This window comes from Protomyctophum bolini, assembly GCF_963924005.1.
Source record: "Protomyctophum bolini genome assembly, chromosome: 20".
Lineage (NCBI taxonomy): Eukaryota > Metazoa > Chordata > Actinopteri > Myctophiformes > Myctophidae > Protomyctophum > Protomyctophum bolini.
In genome coordinates, this window is record NC_137881.1 from 28,041,650 (window position 1) to 28,060,935 (window position 19,286).

At 40.2% G+C, this 19,286-nt stretch overlaps 1 protein-coding gene and 1 long non-coding RNA gene across 3 annotated transcripts; both read right to left on the minus strand.

The window, feature by feature from the left end:
* Positions 1 to 3,074: 3,074 nt before the first annotated feature.
* Positions 3,075 to 13,025, minus strand: LOC308335569 (uncharacterized protein). 2 transcript variants are annotated; one of them, XM_080792643.1, is made up of 4 exons: positions 12,786 to 13,025; positions 12,266 to 12,366; positions 10,019 to 10,189; positions 3,075 to 3,561 (listed from the first exon to the last, which is right to left on the minus strand). In XM_080792643.1, the coding sequence occupies exons 1-4, from the start codon at positions 12,871 to 12,873 to the stop codon at positions 3,082 to 3,084; spliced, it is 840 nt and encodes a 279-aa protein (XP_080648769.1). In that variant the 5' UTR covers positions 12,874 to 13,025; the 3' UTR covers positions 3,075 to 3,081. The 2 variants fall into 2 exon arrangements, with proteins under 2 accessions (XP_080648769.1, XP_080648770.1); XM_080792644.1 differs by lacking the exon at positions 3,075 to 3,561 and adding an exon at positions 9,371 to 9,858 and having other exon boundaries at positions 12,786 to 12,988.
* Positions 13,026 to 17,065: 4,040 nt separating this feature from the next.
* Positions 17,066 to 18,095, minus strand: LOC308335168. The gene is made up of 2 exons (XR_013965991.1): positions 17,713 to 18,095; positions 17,066 to 17,534 (listed from the first exon to the last, which is right to left on the minus strand). It is a non-coding gene; the product is annotated as an uncharacterized lncRNA (long non-coding RNA).
* Positions 18,096 to 19,286: the final 1,191 nt, after the last annotated feature.

Sequence of the window (19,286 nt, forward strand, 5' to 3'; positions counted from 1 at the left end):
TAATTGCGGAGGGATAGTCATGAAAGATGGATATTAAACCTAAATATAGGCTATATCTATTAATTATGAATGATTATCTTATCTTATACATAACATATAGCCTATACATTATTTAATTAAAAGTGACGCTATTATGGCATGTATGCTACTTTGATGAAATCTTAAACGTCCATGCAATAACGGATGCCGCTGTGAAACTACTGTGTGTACATACTGTAGTCTAGCAGTATAGCTCCGAATATTATGAATTAATCACCCGTTCTGCTCTGACTTTCAGATGAGTTCCAGATGGTTCAGCCTTAATTATGGCTTCATCTCTCTCCCAGAAACTATGGGTGGGGATCATGATGGTGGAGCTCCCTGGGACCCAGGAGAAGCGCGTCTTTGATGAGGTTCAGTCTCAAGTCGGGGTGGTCAAAAATACACCCAGGCACCACTACGGCCCACCCAGTGAGACCATGCCCAGTTCTCATACAAGGCAAGAATACACAGACAACAGTTATGAATCATTTCTTAATGTACTCGTATCAGTACACACCCTTCCCAATACAGAGGAAAATTATATAATTGTATATTAAAATGTTGCTATTGTACCTTTGATGTGGCCTGCTGCTCGTTGCCTATACACACCTGCTTTTTAACCCTTTTAATCTAGAAAATACAATTTTAAACACGTATCACAATGCCACAGCATGTCGAAACAGCTATTTTTGCTATGAATACAGGTGTGCCTTGTTACAAAAGGTTTGAAAAGCGTCCACTGTGTTTGGTGTATACTGTAGGCCTACTGTGTTTCGGTTTACCCACATTTCTACTTCCTAATCAGTCATGTCTTAAGGCCTATTCATACTCCAGTTTTAGGTGATAGTAAAAACAGAGAAGTGCTGGAGTGAGCGGTGAGTGGCTTATCACCGCATTTAACTTAAAAGGTAACACTGGGGATTTTACCGTGTGGTGTTCGTTTGTCTACTGCATGTCTATTAGTTAAAACAATTCTGACTACACCTTTTTCAAAAACAGTACTCTAGTCTTTCGCCCTCGTCTTGCAGGACGTTGGTCGGACAGGTTTGTCTTCCCACTGGGAGTCCCAGTCTTTAGTGTAGCAGTAATAGCAAGGCCATTGTTTATTATTGCTTTTGTACAGTTATCAAGGCATATATCTCCTGACTGAAGATGTGTTTTGTGTAGAGCATTCACAAACTAGAAACGGGAATAATAACAAGACATTTTTACTTGCCACATGGAAAAGTGAGAAGCTAATACATCGGGTTGTGTATTTTGTGTAACTAGCATAGCTGTAACATGCACTTCCTTGACCAATATGATTGCTTGGCTAAAGCCGTCATGCCAGGGATGGAAATGAATAACGCCAATGTCCTGTAATGATTAAGTTATATATCATATGTAGGGGAGGGAGCCAAGTTTGGATATCCATCAACCTGTCAGGACAACTCTTCATCCTTTTTCTGCATGGGCAGGTAGTTTAATAACACACACACATGCGTGCACACATGCATGCATGCACACACTTTTTTTCAGACATATATAAAGATATCTATCTTGTGACTCTTTACATCTCGTTTTCCTTGTCAGTGGACATGGGTGTCATTACCTTCACCTCCACAAGGGGGAGTGCCAGACTGATGAATACCTGGAAGGATATCATGAACCAGGTGAGTTGTCTTCATTCTCCAATAGTCATCATAAGCATCTGAGCCAGTCTTTGTGATAAAAAATATGTCAAATCCTCACTCCTGCATCGGTGCAGTGTCATTGTCACTCCTCTCCTGACTTCACCACTATCTCACTGACTCACTCTGTCTTTCATGTCATGTCTATACTTCCTTAATGTCAGAGTGAATGCTGGAAAGAGGAGAGCAAGATGCAGTCGGTGGAGGAGGAATCGAGAGGAGACATCTATCCGACTGGATGAACTGCCCTGCAGGAAGCGCCATCCAGGTAGGCTTATGAGTTGTTGTCGTGAAATTCCTCAAGGACACGTGATCACACAGACGCACACTACTGAGCTCCTCTCTTCCTTCGTGAATCTTTTAAACTATGGTATACAGTATATATATATATTCTCCTGTGTGCATAATTTGCAGTTAAAATATATAAAGTTGCAAAATCCCTAACCCTCACTCACATTAGGCTAGCACAAACAGCCATGAGAAAGATCTTTTGGTGAATTTGGGGTTTTTTCATAATTCTTTCTTATCTCAATGAATAAAATGGAAAATTGATGTATAACAACCATGGATTTTGCCATTATGAGCGAACAGACTATGAAGGACTAAAACCAATTATATGGGACCCTTATTCTCTTAGGACTGTATGACCGGTAACATAATGAGTTTAAATACTTGAAATGTAACAATTGAAGTGTAACAATTATGTAATGAACTGTGATGCCCAACACGACCTACCTATTCACCAAGTATATACAATATATATATATCTCCCGGGTCAGAGTTCATGTTATGACAGCAGATCCATAAAACTCTGGTAAACTTACATGAGACTTAAGAAAAAAGCATCCATCCGTCTATCTAACGCTCTTGTATCTCCATATTTGAAATTGCAGCTATTCAAGCAAAACTAAAAATATAAAGTGAAAGTGCTTAAATGTATCTGTTGGTTCTCATAAATATTGTGCTTGTGCATGACCACTAAACAGTAACTAGTGTAACAGTTTTAGTTTGGACATACAAGGCTTCCACCCTACAGGGTAAATGTGTTCCTGTGCCCATGTTTAGTTGCATCTACAGTGCCTCAGAATTGTTTCCCCTACTATCTGCAGAAAAGAAAAACAACAACAGTCGTCAGACATGAGTTGAAAAATTAAACACTAAGTATTTGGGCAGAAATCCGGTGGCAAATGTAATTGACATTGCAGAACAAAAATGCCAGAAACCACCAGAGAGGGTACAAATACAGTGCGACCCACTATTTATTTATTTTAGACAGAGTTACACACTGTGACACTCAATGGACACCAAAGCACATGAATGACTCTTTTGCTATTGTTGTTTCTACACAGTAAACTCCTCGATAGCAATTGAACTCTGAAAATATACATAGTTAAGCTGACCCAAATGGACCCTGGGCCCACTCTTTAGATGTTACAGTGCACACGGGTATAGACGTTTGTCTTGGGGCTACACCACTGGAGCAGGCAGAGAAGCTGCTGTCGCAATCGCCTTTCAGACACACAAAGCAGAACTCCCCCTTACAGCGGGGGCAGAGGATGATATTGCAACCTGTTGTGTCATGCTCCACTCTGAGGCCACATGTAGGACAGGCCCGCAGGGAGGGGCAACCCGTGACGACACCCCTGACGTTAGCAAAGTTGATGTCAGCGCAGGTCCTCAGTATCTCCAGCTCAAGGTTGACGCAGCCGTCATTGTCGCAGCGGTCCGATCTCGGCATTGGGCCTTTCCATTCCTTCAGGCACTGCCAGCAGAAATCGAAGCCCCTCTGTCGGTCAGCTGTACACATGGTACAACGTGCACTGAGATTAGAGAAGTCATTCCTCATCACAGTAGAGCCGCAGCCAGGGCACTGTAAACATGATGTGGAGAGACAAATGAAGCACAATTTATATTTAAATGAACCACTGAGAGAGTGCTTGGACAAGAGATATAACTGAATTGTTTCCTTGCGCATGTTAAAGTGATTGCATTTCTTTGGCACTCACTTGTTTGACACAGTATTCACCCGCAGCAAGGCGGGCCAATTCTTCTTCAAATTCCACCTTTTCTTCAGGGGTAAGAAGGGCCATATGACGAACCTCTGCATACAGCCACTTGGCACCACACTTTTTCTTATTGTCTTGCCTTTCTACAGGACAGGTGAATTTGCAGATACCCTTTAATTAGGAAAAAGAAAGGAAATTAGTTTAGCCTTTATTAGGGTTAGCTTTATTAACCCTAGTAGTATACACTTGGCAGGAAATGGGGAGAAAGAGACATAGAGTGCACGCAGCAACGGTCGTCGTGAATGGGATTTGAACTTGCAACATGCTGTCAGGCATTGCAGCCTGTAGGTGCCCGGACCTCTGTCTAGGGCCTAGCCCTAGAGCAGGGGTGCCCAAAAGGTAGATTGTGATCTACCAGTAGATCACAAAGGCTGTGCAGGTAAATCACATGACATGGCCCTAAAAATATAATTTAAAAAGAAAAAAGGCTTTTGCCACTTGAATTAAAGTGACTTCATTGATTGACATCAAACAAGCTGTAGTAGTTATACAAAACAAAACCGTACCAATTCCATTTCCCCCTCTATTTCCCATTCAGAGTGGGTTTGTTTTATATGCAAGTGCCGCTATTCCAAAGCCCCTTCAGGTACATTTTTGAGGGGCGCCTCCTATATTCAGCTATAGTGTAGATTCTTGTCCTAACGCAAACATTAAATGTCATTAACAATGAATGGAGAATTTACGTCATATGTGTTTGAGCAAATCGGCTATTTTTGTGTTAACACGAACATTAAATGCCATTCACAATGAATGGAGAACTTACGTGATATGTAGAAGAGCAAATCGGCTATTTTGTCCTAGATTAAATTCCCATTGACAATAGCGTCATACATCATGAACATGTATGATGATATGAGCGCCCCTCACTTCACACGGGTGTGATTTTTAAACTATTTTCAGCAATCGGATAATAATGTTTTGGGTGGGTAGACCTTGTTGCGCTGGTCATTTTTAAAGTAGCTCTCAAGTCCAAAAAGGGTACGGACCGCTCAGCGTTTGTTTAGTAATGTTGAATTTTAGCCAACTTTTGATTTGTATATAAAACATCATATATATATATATAATATTTATCATCAGTATTTTAAAAGTCCCATCAATTATTCCTTTCCATGTATTGCTAGTTTGTTTCATAGTTTGTATTATTCTAATTAGCAGCCATATAACTTTAAAGGTTATATAATAGTGTGGGCTGGGCATGGATGAAGGCGCATCACATCACATTCCCTATGGGACTTCTAGACTGGTTGTTGCATATTCCCCTGCCCCTCCTGACACCTGGGTTAGGACGAGCCCGTAAAATAACATGTGTAATTAGTGTGTGGAAAGTTCTGACTAGGCTATTGTCGTTAGTTACAGTAAACTCATAGAACATCTACCGTATCGATCACGATACGCACGCATGTTCACAGATGTCATGTTCAAACAGCGTACAGTACTACTAGTCCCGTAAAGTCAGTAGCCTATGGAAAACAAATGCATCTTGGAAGATAAATGATCAAATAAATGATGCATACCTCTGATAACAAATGGCGACACCAAGCTGTGAGAGACATCGGCGTGACGGCATGGCCACATGACATCGCTGCCCTTGCAGACTCGTATTCATTCCACGCGACTGACACATGTGAAGGGAAACGTTAATTAGAAAAAATGGTTCAATTTGATTGATTGAAATATTTATTAACAGTTTGTAGAATTACAGTACATTTCAAGCACAAACTCAATACAAAGACTGTTAACTGTGAGTGGACGACCCAATTAAGCATTACACTTGTTTTACAATCTCTGCCATAAAAGTCAGGCAGATTTTTGTGCAGACCAGTGACCACAGTCACTTTCAATATGGTTTAGTGTTGCGCAAGAGCGGGGATTGAACCCCAGTCTCCCACTCGACAGACAGACACACAACCTGTTGTGCCAAAAATGCCAAAAATAGGACCCGGAAGTATCTCTCACGGATATATATCTATGCTCACGGCCATACTTACAATCTAATTCATCTGGTCCATTGACAAATATGAGAGAGGAGTCACTGCGGTCATACATCTTCTCCTGTACTCCAGTAAGGCGAATGCAACAGAAAATGATGGCTAGATGCTGGATCCCATAGAATGACAGTGTGCGCGATTCATCGTCGAGGCGGACGTTGCCGAACACCAGGCCCATGTCAACTGTCAGATAAAATTAAAATAAATAAATAGGTCTACATAAAGTCTACATAAAACATATTCTCTCGTGCGTACACACATTTAGTTCTTTATTTGAATCCTCAAATTACAATTAATTTTACAAGGAACCAATTCAAACTAACGGGGTTGACGGACAGTTCATGTTCACTTAATAAGGAATAAGGATACATATGGCACCTCCTCCTCCACACAGATAGGCTGCCTATAACAGCCGAAACAGTATTTGGCAAGTTGTTTGGCTCTGCTCTGTCATGCCAGCTATTGTTAGGCCACTCATGGTCAGTTACTTTATGCACATGCACATGGCCCAGGCTTCCGAATATCAGTATGGCAAATCTACATATCGATAGTAGTAGTGCCTAATGGTTGATTAATGCACACACACACACACACACAAACACACTTTCTTCCAGATTCCAGAATCAAGACTTGTCGCCGGACGGTGTTTGACAGCTTACCTTTGCCCCCTGGCAGCCTCTCGATAATTTTCTTCTTCATATCCAGGACTGTCATGTTTCTCATATGCTCTTCGGATTCACACAAATCAATTACTAACTTTTCCCTTCTCAACCCAATCACCATAACTTGGTATGTCCTTCCCATCTTTGTTCTTGACTCAAGAATCTTGAGCCGTCGGTGAGACGAGACCTCTGATCTCCACTAGCTTCGCGTAGCCAGCCTTATTCTGCCTTTGCAATGCATATTGCCCAAGGTACCCAGTGAACTCCAGGCTAGATTTCCACAGCACCTACTTGCCTACTTGCATGGCACTTCCTACTGGACAGTTCATCCAATCAGAACTGGTTGTTATCATGTTTCAACGTTTCACTTTCACTCTCTCACTTGCCATTTACAAGAAGCCACCTGACTTCTAGGGGGAGCACCATGCCATAACCTTTATGGGCTTCGATCAATCATTTATCTGAATCTTTGGGTGGAATTTTCTGTAGGCTGTTTCATGAATATTCCAGTCCCTATTTTCTATTCTACTATTCCCACAAATGAACAGTGCAGCATGTACAAATAGAATATTGTCGTGATCTTCATATATGGAGACGGCCGTGGAGCGTGTCATGACGAGGCGTGATGGACTGACGGCCATATATGGTGACTGACGGAGCGACAGGTTTTGCCGGTTTTCATACTAATCTGCAACCTGGGGGTCGCAATAATAACTAGAAATGCTCTCTGTCAAGCTGCCAACTTGCGCTTTGCACACAGGTAGGCCATGTATGGCCTACCTGTGTGCATGCCATGAGGTGCGCTCACCACTGCACACCCCCTACTGGGAGTGATGGATAATTTGATCTTGCCCAAATGCCCACCAACAATGTCAAGGTTTCTCCTTGTCATGTCATGTTTGTCCTAGATAGGTCCATGCCCCTACTCATTTTTACTCTGGCCTAGCCCCTGTTTGCGACTATGTTTGTCCCCGGTCCGCGTCCTGTTGTTCATGTCATGGCCCTATCATCATTTATAATATCTTTCTGACACCATATTCATCTCCACTGATCTCCACTAGCTTTGCGTAGCCAGCCTTATTCTGCCTTTGCAATGCATATTGCCCAAGGCACCCAGTGAACTCGAGGCTAGATTTCCACAGCACCACTAGTCTACTTGCATGGCACTTCCTACTGGACAGTTCATCCAATCAGAACTGGTTGTTTGTTATCATTGTGAGAGGGAGGATGACTGATTTAAGCAGTTACACCTGGCCTGAGTCAAACTAGAACTGGACTCAGAGTTGGGTGTGGCTGCGCACCTGTTGTGCATGGACTTGATCAAGGCACAACAGGATAAATCAGTCATCTCCCTCTCACAATCATGTTTCAACATTTCACTTTCACTCTCTCTCCTGCCATTTACAAGAAGCCACCATGCCATAACCCTTATGCGCTTCAATCAATTATTTATCTGAATCTTTGGTTATGGTTTATAGTGGAATTTTCTGTAGGCTGTTAAATAAATAAATATTCCAGTCCCTATTGTCATTTATTGCCTTTTTCCACTATTTCCACAAATGAACAGTGTTCCCATTGAAAGAACCAACAACAACAATGTGACTCATCTTAAAAACCATGGACGATGCTTCAGAAGGCTATTCGGAACCATATGGATTATTTCTGTAAATTTGTATTATGTAATTGTACCTCCGAATCTGCATCACATTCTTTGACAATTGATTTATCTTCACAAAAAGTACCCTATATTATAACCACCAATTTATGTGGTTGGTTGTCATATTTGACATAATTTGGCATGGCCATGTCAATGGCAAATATTGAGACGTGTGGGGACAAAATATTTATATAGTAGGGGCTAGCGCCCCTCAATAAAAAAAACATTCTCATCATAATGGTTAAATTAGAACTATCAGGGGGTACCCCTACTACCCCCACATACCCCCTACTGATCTTATACCACCCAACGGAAGTCACCATAGCAACAGTCCTGGGCATCATGGCTGCTGTCTGCCTGTTGGCTGTTCAATTCAATTCAATTATTTATTTGCCATGTCAACAAGTTGATAGGAATTTGTCTTGGTTCATACTCAACATATACAGACAACCATAGATACACAAACAAGAAGGACAATACAATACAAAAACCAGCAGCATAGGAAATTACATTCAGTTATATGCATATTTCTATGAGTTCAGATGTCTAATGGCTACGGGGTAAGTGCTATCTCTGAAGCGAGATGTTGAGCTCTTGATACTTCTATATCTCCTGCCTGATGGGAGGAGATTGAAGAGGTGATGTGCAGGATGGGAGTTGTCTGCAATGATTTTATTTGCCTTCCTAATTATTCTGGTGGAATAGAGTGAGGAAAGTGTAGGGAGGCTACATCCAATGTTTTTTGATGCGCGACGTACTACTCTTTCCAGCTTTGTTTAGTCTTGAGAGGTTGTGTGACCAAACCAGACAAGCATGGAGAAGGTAAGAACACTGATATGGCAATGCACAGGAAGTGTCACTCCTCCAGGCTCAGAGTTCATGTCATGTCAGCAGATCCAAAAACTCTGGTAAACTTAACGTATGTATTAACGTATATATTACTGAGACTGCAAAGTGGTTAAGTGTAATTGTGGGTTTTTATAAAAATGTTGTACTTGTGCATGACCATTAAACACCTTGCGACACAGAAAATAACTGTTTTAATTTAGACATACAATGTTAGCTAATCCCGTGTCCATCTTTAGTTGCATCTACGGTGCCTCAGAGTTTATTGTTTATAGCCTACTATCTGCAGGCAATAAAATAAAGAAAAACATTTCCTTGACAATTTAGTCTATTAGATTAAAAACAAATTAGACACATGACACATGAGTTGACAAATGACCATTCATTTCATGATTCATTTATTTCCCCAGAAACAATCAATGGACACCAAAGCATATAAATGACTCTTTTGTCGTCTTTCAGTTAAATTAACATTGATGATTTTACAGTGTACTATCTCTTCCACACAGGTATAGAGGTCTGTCTTGGTGCGACACCACTGGCGCAGGCAGAGTAATAACTAGTATCTTTGTTGCTGCAATCAGTGGTGCGTTTCAGACACACAAAACAGAACTCCACCTTACAGCGGGTGCAGAAGATGTTCTTGCAAGCTGTTGTGTCATGCTGCACACTGATGCCACATGTAGGACAGGCCCGCAGGGAGGGGCAACCTGTGACACCCTTGACCTTGGCAAAGTCGATGTCAGCGCAGGTCCTCAGTATCTCCAAATCTTGGTCGAGGCAGCCGTCATTGTCACAGCGGTCCGATCTCGGCATTGGGCCTTTCCATTCCTTCAGGCACTGCCAGCAGAAATCAAAGCCTCTTCTTTTGTCAGCTGTACACATGGTACAACGTACACTGAGATTAGATAAGACATCCCTAATCACAGTAGAGCTGCAGCCGGGGCACTGTAAACATGATGTGGAGAGAAAAATAAGCACAGAAAGGGAATTTGTATTTAAATGGACCACTGCTGAGTGCTTGGAAAAGAGGAGACAGGAAACATAACTGAACTGTTTGCTTGCTTGCAAGCTCATGTTAAAAGTGATTTCATTTTCTGGCACTCACTTCTTTGTACTCATAGTAGTCGCTCGCAGCAAAGCGTGCCAATTTCTCTTCAAATTCCTTCTTTTCTTCAGTGGTAAGAAGGGCCATCCGCCGAACCTCTGTGTACGGCCACTCGGCACCACACTTTTTCTTATCCTGCCTTTCTACAGGACAGGTGAATTTGCAGTTGCCCTTTAATTATGGAAAGGATAGGAAATTAATGTTTGGCTTTTTCTGCCTTCATTGATAGTATACACTACTAGATTGACAGGAGATGGGGAGAGGGGCAAGTTGAACAATACATAAAAGGTGACAGACATTTGTATATCCTATATATTATTTTTCTCCAATCTTTTCTAAGATCATTTTATAGCTCTCTCTCTAGTATATGCGCGCATACCGGCATAAGAACCCTGCCTCTCATAAGATGCAATGGAAAAGTTCTAACTGCATGCACTCGTGTAAAAAATGCACCATCAAACCTTTTTCCGATGCTGTTTTTCTCCCAGTGTGTAGGAAGAATGATTAGGATTGGATAGGAATTATTTTTTTATTGTGATCTCTCGCCCTTGAAATATATCCTTATTTGGTTTCTGTTGTGTTTGAACAATAATAGCAATTCAAATCAGTCATCCTCAAAACCACACCTCCAGTCACTGTCATAAAATAGGGAGGTGCGCCCAAGGGGCCAGCTATGCACTCCAATGTTGAAGCGCTGGGCCCTAGTGGTAAGAGGAAAGACTGCAGGCGGACCCGTGGATTCTTGACGAGGAAACCCCGTGCAACCGAGCGCCCAATGTAAAGCCCAGGTGCACTCTGGGTGCACTTCCGCATTTGGACACCAAATTTTGGTGTCCAAATGCGGAAGTGCACCCAGAGTGCACCTCGGTGAAATGCTGAATCAGCGAAAAGACGGTACTTCCGGCAGCCTTCCGGGTGCTTCAAAACGCCACTGAGCAACTTCCACTGACATGAATAGCAGAGGGGGCGGAGCTTCGCGTTAGTTTAGTCTCTATCCTTTTAATACTCTATGAGGTGCGCTCATGATCACAAGTTCAGCAAGCCTGTTTGTGCACGGCTGCACACACAGCTGCAGCCCATCAAGTATAATTTATGCTTCGTCCCGCGATGGTGTTGCGCACGCAGACCTACGATCACAACAGTCGCATCCACGATGCGATGTGAGCTTGTATATCAGATCTGTTGGGAATTGATTACATGAAACAGTCACCCAATGTTTGTAAACAAATAATTGGTCTATTGGAAAATAGAATAAATCATATAAGTTATAAACTCAACGGACACGTTTGGGTCCGGGAGATCAGTTTGTGTTTGTAGGCCTACTGAGCACACAGCCAGTGCATTGTGCTATCAATTATTACTTTCCATGTAGGCCTATTGTTTGCATAACACGTGATGTAGGCTACTCAGTCAGAATGTATCTTGCTGTTGATATTTCATATAGGCTACAATTGCAGCCGGAGCCGATACAATAGCATATAGACCAATTATTTGTTTAAAAGGATACTTTTACTACATGTCTCAGTAAGACAGCCCTCCCCCTATCCACAAGGAAGAGCAGTGCACCAAAGCATTATGGGAATTGTATTCCAGGAAAGACGTGAGCCCAGTGTCCATGACATCAGAGACACTGGGCTCAATGCTAAAAATCTAAAATATCTAAAAACCATATATTACACGCATAAAGACTCCCAGGAAAGTGTTCAAAATGTTCTAAACGTCATTAACATGTATTCTTTTGCAAAAAGGGTGAAGTGTCCCTTTAATATGGCGCAGCCTCGCGTGAACGCGCATATCGAGGGCGAGTGGCGAGGAGCTGTCGTTATCATGCACCTCCCGTTCTTATGACAGCGACTGGAGCCTGGAGGTGTGGTTTTGAGGACAACTGATTTAAATTGCTATTATTGTTCACACACACACAACAGAAACCAATGGATTATATATTTCAAGAGTGAGAAAAGAAATTATTCCTCCACACTGGGAGAAAAACAGCATCTGAAAGTTTGATGGGGCATTTATTTTACACGTGAGTGCATTTACAACTTTTCCATTGCATTTTATGAGAGAGAGAGAGAGAGAGAGAGAGAGAGAGCGTGTGTGTGTGTGTGTGTGTGTGTGCGCGATGGGTCAGAGTCCCGGGCTATACTATAGTCCCGTAAAGTCAGTATAACGAAATACTCTCTTCAATGAGCCTATGGAAATTGGAAAACAAATGCAATCTGACATTGGAAGATGTCAAATACGTACCTCAGATAACAAATGATGACACCAAGCTGTGAGAGACATCGGCGTGACGGCATGGCCACATGACATCGCTGCCCTTTGAGACTTGTAATCTTCTGGAATGACTGACACATGTGAAAGGAAACGTTAATTATCTATCCCTTTCCATCTCGTCCCACTACTCTACTTAGCTGTAAATAACAAACATAATTCATGTTGGTGATGATATAAAAGGTATTCTTCTCATATTTATTTATTTATCATTGTTAAGTTCACTCTGTATATCCACGGGCATAATAGCATGATGATGCCATTACAAAACATGGGCTACATGGAAGAAATGTGTTTAATAAAACGAAATTAACTCATAGAAGGTCCTAAATAACTTAATTAAGCAGTCACCGTCTCTGTGACGTGATCTTTCTATAGAGATCGACTACTATACAATCAAATAAATCTGTATACAAGATCATTTCAAATTGAAGAGAGGGAGGGAAATGCTAAATTAACTGTTAACTATACATTATAATTTATAGCTACTTACAATCTAATTCATCCTTTCCATTGACAAATTTGAGAGAGGGGTCACGGCCGCGGTCATACATCTTCTCTTGTACACTGGTCTTGGACATTTTGGATTATTCTCTCCTTCCAAGTTCCTGCTGAATGCACAGTAAAGTGAGTGCAAGTCTGTATATATATGGCTAGCCGCTAGTAAAGTTGTTTCAGGGTGCGGCTGGCAGAATGGTTTTCACTTTCATTCTCTGCCCTTCCCGTAAGTTATATCGTTTTCACTCAAGTGAAAGTTTGCAGAGAAAATCAAGTTGGTTAAAACTGCCTCCCCCTGGCCAGCCTGATGGAGGGGAAAGGAACTGGTTGGAATAACGTGTTCCTTACACGCGCTACGTCCAACCAGGGAAATCCTGTCAGCTGTAAAGGAGCAACTTGGACACTCAGGCATGAAGGAAGCATGAGTTCAAGTCCGTTGCTCTCCCCTTGTCCCCCATATATGGGGACTAGGTTGGTGGAGGGTGTGTAGAGCCCAGGATCACATTAGATGATTGACACAGGGGTGAAAAATGGGTTACAAAATCGTGGGATAAAAAAAATATATTAAAAAGAAAACAAGTTGGCAATTATTATTAATATTATGAATAATACAAAAATATATAATAATAATAATAATAACTAGAAAAGAAGTCGCTGCAAGCAGCGGTAACCAAGCAGGAAGGCATTGAGGCAATAAGCAATAAGAATAAAAGTGAAAACCAATGAAATGAGTCGGAAACAGGGATTAAAGGTTAACTGAAAAAATATCATTAAACTTCACACATCTTTGAAAAACAACAAACAGTCACCCCTTTAAATTGGTGACTTGAAAAGTCACAGTTCAGTTGATATGATATTGTTCTATTAACAGCAGAATCATTCAGTGTTTTTGCAAAACCTTAATACAAATATTAAATACATAAATAACAGACCTGCAGTAATCCACCAGGACATGACCAAAACATATGAGTCCAATCTGTTGATGCTGATGGTATATTCTCCATAGTCTAGGGCATTGGTTTGATGGTATATTCTCCATAGTCTCGCTGTACTATAGGGCAGTGGTTTATGGTATATTCTCCATAGTCTCGCTGTACTAATAGCGCAGTGGTTTTCAACCTTTTTCATGTCGAGGCCCATTACTTTTCGGCAATTGAGCCACCACAATTTTATGAGATTGAGCCTCTCGGAACCACAATGTAAGATTTTGTCCACAATTCCATGCTGTATTTGATGTTGGTACCATTAGGAGAGAACAGGAAAGACAATTCTTCTACATTCTCTAATTGTGTAGACTTCTTGTACATTTAGTAATGCAGATGTTTAACAATAATGTAACTCTTGAGAGCTTAAACCAAATTTAGTTTAATTTTATGCTCTCAAGAGTTAAAGATCTATAAGGGTCCAATTGGTTATACTCTCTCTATCACTAATATCCCTAATATGTATGGCATGGTGTAGTACAGTTGAGTTTGGGTTTTACACCCCAGCCATACTGACAGGAGGTCTTTTTTCCGACAGCATATTGATCCGAAACCTCAATCCTAACCTAACCCTAACCGCAAGCACGGGAGCAGCGCATGTCGGACCATCGCTTTTTCGCATCGCAGTGACGGTCCCCCCGCTGCGGAGCGGACCGTTGCCCCGTCGGCTAGAATGCTGTCGGAAAATAGTCCGCCCACATTTCTTATCTCTTTACACAACTAACAGTAATAAAACAGGGGAGTATATTATGCCAGACTCCCCTGCCAGACAGACTCATACCAACCATATTTATTTTGCTATTACATTTATTTAATAATAAATGCATTTTACTAATTTATATTTATAATCGGGATCCTCTATTCCAATGTTTTATATTTATTGATTACCTTAGTTTTGAACATTGTTTTGAATTTGGTGCGACTGAAGTACATATTTTTTGTTCTTTGTCCAAGCTGGTCCATAAACGTACCGAGCTCTTACAGATAAACATCTGTCCTTTGTGTTGGTCCTTGCGTTGGCTCTTGTAAACAACCCGTCCCTCTGAGTTCTCACAAGCTTTGAACAGCTCCTGCATGCAGGGTGGAAGTAAATGACGGTGTGCCTTGTACATTATGACCGCAGTGTTCATATCAGCTAGATCTTCTAATTTTAGGGTGTTATTATTAATAATGAGTGGATTGGTTGGTGCTAGGTATTCTGATTTATTAGCAATTCTTATGGCTTTATTTTGTAACTGGAAGATGGGGTTGATGTTGGTTTTATATGCATTCCCCCATACTTCCACACAGTATGTTAAGTATGGGAGTATGAGGGAGCAGTAGGCTACAGCAGATAAAGTGAGTTATTGTTGACAAAGGGTTTTAGTTTATATAGTATTGCAATTGTTTTGGTTATCTTTGACTTTATGCTTGCTATGTGCGGCTTCCAACAGAGTTTGTTATCGTTGGTAACACCCAATAATTTATGTTCGTTTACTTGTTCGATTTCTACATTTTGAATTTTTAGTTTGACTGGTTTGTCCATTTTCCTGTTACAAAAGAGAATATACTTAGTTTTACTAAGATTTAATGATAATTAAATTAAATTATCATTTGTTATCATTACTACAGTGTGTTCACTGTTCATGTTCGCTGTTCATGTTTTTTTAAGGCTGGTTTCAGTGCTATTTGGCATGACCCTCTACCATACTGTAAAGTTGCAAAAGCATATGACACTGCATGTATGTATTAGGGACAAAAGAAGAATTTTCACAAAACAGCAATTTTCATTGGCTCATAAAACCTTCATTTTTTCACTTAAAAAAACGTACTATACTTTCCCATGTCCGTATAGGTCCAAAGTTCATGTGTCAAACTTTTTTGCATTTTTTGCATTTTGATCAAATATCCTGGGAGGAGATGCATTTTAATTGATTTTCATATAATTCAAAATGGCAGGTGATCTAGACAGGTCAGAGGTCAAAAGTAAGAGCACGATACTTGTTCGGCATGAGGCCAATGAATTAATTGGCCATTGGCTTGTTAATGTCAAGGCAATTATGTTGAATTGTTTATGCACTGTCAAATAGGTCTACATCTATTTTAAGGTAGCACATACTTGTATAGACAGGCAGAACATGTGGACACATGGAAGTGAACAAAACAACCAACATGTTAAATAAATATGTTTATTCTACTGTGTAGAGCCTAAATGTGCAGGTGCAGTACTATTTCAACACATTTTTGGTGTTTTGTTTGGCTGGATCAGTCACAAAAAACACACCTGACTGCAATTCATCTCATTAAAAAGTAACAGTTGCCACCTAGTGGCACAACTGCTGTTTGTTTTAAACAACAGTTCAATATAAAACCTGTCCATGCCCTCTTTGAACTCTTAAATGGTGATTCATACTTTAAACTAGACCATTTACATTGTAGATGAGTCACCACTTTTATGAGTTTATAGTAAATCAGCTTTCATTTATCCTTAGTAGCCTACTGTTTGAGAAATCACTGTTCCTTTTTAGCCTTTTCTGTTCAGGTTAAATCTTTAATGGTAATTAAAGGTACATTCAGTGACTTCTTTTTTGTTTTGTTGTGATAATCCTCCCTACTATAGAGTACAGAATTACAGTACATTTCAAGCACAAACTCAATACAAAGACTGTTAACTGTGAGTGGACGACCCAATTAAGCATTACACTTGTTTAAAACAGGGTCCACCATGTTCAATTCATCAAAACATTTAGAGACGTACAAATAGACACTTCTATATAGTTAAAGAACAGAACACCCCTCTGTAGTGTGTGCATGTGCGTGCGTGCATTTGCACATCTTGTTACCGGGCGGACCTGGGGGTTTTCCAAATCTATAGTCATTAGTATCTTGTTTACTTATCTTGTTTTTATTGTTGGTTTAAATTTACAATTGGTGCTAGGCCTAATCAATCAAGCAATCAATTTCTTTCTACATGTTTCTTGAGGTAGAAGTCAAAGATGAGTGACAGTGATGAATCAGATGGCCCATCTTTCTTTGGTAATCTATAAGTTACCATTCCTTTGTGGGTCCTGTTTGATACAGTTGCACATTGATTTGCTTAAAATATAAAGTGTATCATTCTTAATAATCTTCAATGTATTAGACATTCTGACAGGTCATTCATAAAAAAATTGGCAATCAATTATGAATTTACTTATTATATACATTTTCATAAAAATGTATTTTCATGTATATTCAAAATACAAAATACGTATTTGTATCTCAAATACATTTCTCAGACCAGTATTTATATTTTGTATTTTGATAAAAAAAATTACCCAGTATCTGTATTTTCAATGTATTTTGCCCATCTCTGCTCATACTGTGCACAAATCTATTACATCAATCTTTGTGTTTGAACACAAAAGCCATTTTGAGAACCCACAATTTTGTGTTATTCTGAACCTTGTTTGCCAATTATTTGATCACTGTTGAAATTAAACGCACATGTCTGCTGCAGGAAAATCATAACAAATTATATTTTTTATTTATTTGACCATAAATAAATTTGGTGTATATAGGCTACACACATGCAGGTATAAATCATAATGTGACAGGCGTGTCATGCGAATCAAACATAAATGTTTAATCCGCATTTTGCATGAAGTCCATCATGTTAGTAGGCTGCAGTCCTCCAGGAAGTTGAATGAAACAAAAAATGCTGGATAGATTCTCGATCCCATAGAAAGACAGTCTGCGCGAATCATCATTGAGCTTGACTGAGTTGAACAACATCTGCAAACCTGTCAGAAGCAGAATACAATGAAAATAAATAAATAGGCCTAAAGTCTACATAAAAAACATATTCTCGCTTACATATTCTCTCACACACACACACACACACACACACACACACACACATACACACTTCCAGATTCCAGAATCAAGATTTGAAGCCGGACGATGTGTTTGTCAGCTTACCGTTGGAATCTGGCAACCTCTCGCAAATTTTCTTCTTCATATCCAGGACTGTCATGTTTTTCATATGCTCTTCGGATTCGCACAAATCAATGAGTAACTTTTCTTTTCTCACCCCAGTCACCCAAATGCTGAAAGTCTTTGTTCTTTGTGCCATCTTTGTTCTTGAGGCTGAGCTGTCGTGAGACGATGCACTGTAGTCAAGTTCTGTGGCAAGTTTGACTGAAATGCTTTCACTTTATGCATGCGCCAGACCCCACCCCTCTCTGTATCACTCTGAACTGATGGATGGGTGAAACCATTTTAATCACATGAATGAAAAGCAGTTTTATTAGTTTCATTTTACACAGTAAATATAAGGTAATTAAGGTCAAAGTTGATCCCAATGTCCCGTAAGTTATCTAGAGTGATAAGCTCTCTCTCTGTGTGTGTGTGTGTGTGTGTGTGTGTGTGTGTGTGTGTGTCACCTGCTTTCACCCACAGTCAAAAAGGAGGAAGCTCAAATTCTAGACATTAAAGTGCATGACAGTGAATTACACCTTTAATGAGCCTAACGATATGCTGTTGGAGGACAAGCATAAAAAGCATTTTTTTTGTACACTACTGACTACAGTATGTGGACCATGGTGATTCTTGATAAAATAGCTTCTAATATATTATTTAGGCCCCAAAATCTATACATCTCAGTCACACTATTAAGGCAACCGGCCGGTTCCACGTGCTGCACAAGGTGCCCTTTTTTCACTTGAGCACCTGCCCCTCAAAATGTCTGTGAACGCCACTGCATCCAGTCCTAGTATTTCAGAAATAACAGACCTCACTCTTGGTTATCTGAACTGACTTGTATATTACACATGGAGAAAATGTGTTATATTATGATGGATAATTCAAACAAGTTCCATGCTATTTGGCAGCAATTCTTAGAACACATTGCTCAAATGTCTCACTGATCCCACTTAGCATTTAGTCTGCATGCAGCATCTGTGTGTCCTCCACTTTCCATTATGATATATTCTAGTCTCTAGCAGTGTAACTCATTGATTTGAAATCATGCCCTGTTCTCTCTTTTTTTATATATATATATGCTTTTTTTCTCGTTTCTTTTTTTCTCTCTCTTTTTCTTTTCAATTCCTTTGTCTGTTCTTTTTCTTTTTTTTTGCAAAACCTTAATACAAATATTAAATACATAAATAACAGACCTGCAGTAATCCACCAGGGGCCTGTTTCACGAAACTTGGATTAACTAATCCAGGATTTAGGCCAAAACCAGGCTTTTTCAATCCTGGTCTTTACAGCCTGGTTTATTCTGTTCCACTAAAGCCAAGCCTTTTCTGAGGCTCAGAATTGGCGGATTTGGCGAGCCGGGGTCAGCAAGCATGGCTGAATAGACAGCCTAGCCTGGCTTTTTGTCTCTAGACCCATTCTGTAGAACACAGATTTACTGATCCTTCTTCTTCATGGGGTATTATGGCAGTTTGCATCCTTAATAGTTGCATTACTGCCCCCTTCTGTATATCTCAGTATCTTTACTAATCTATTGAAGACTTACTGATACAAGGATTTAAGCTTCTAAAATA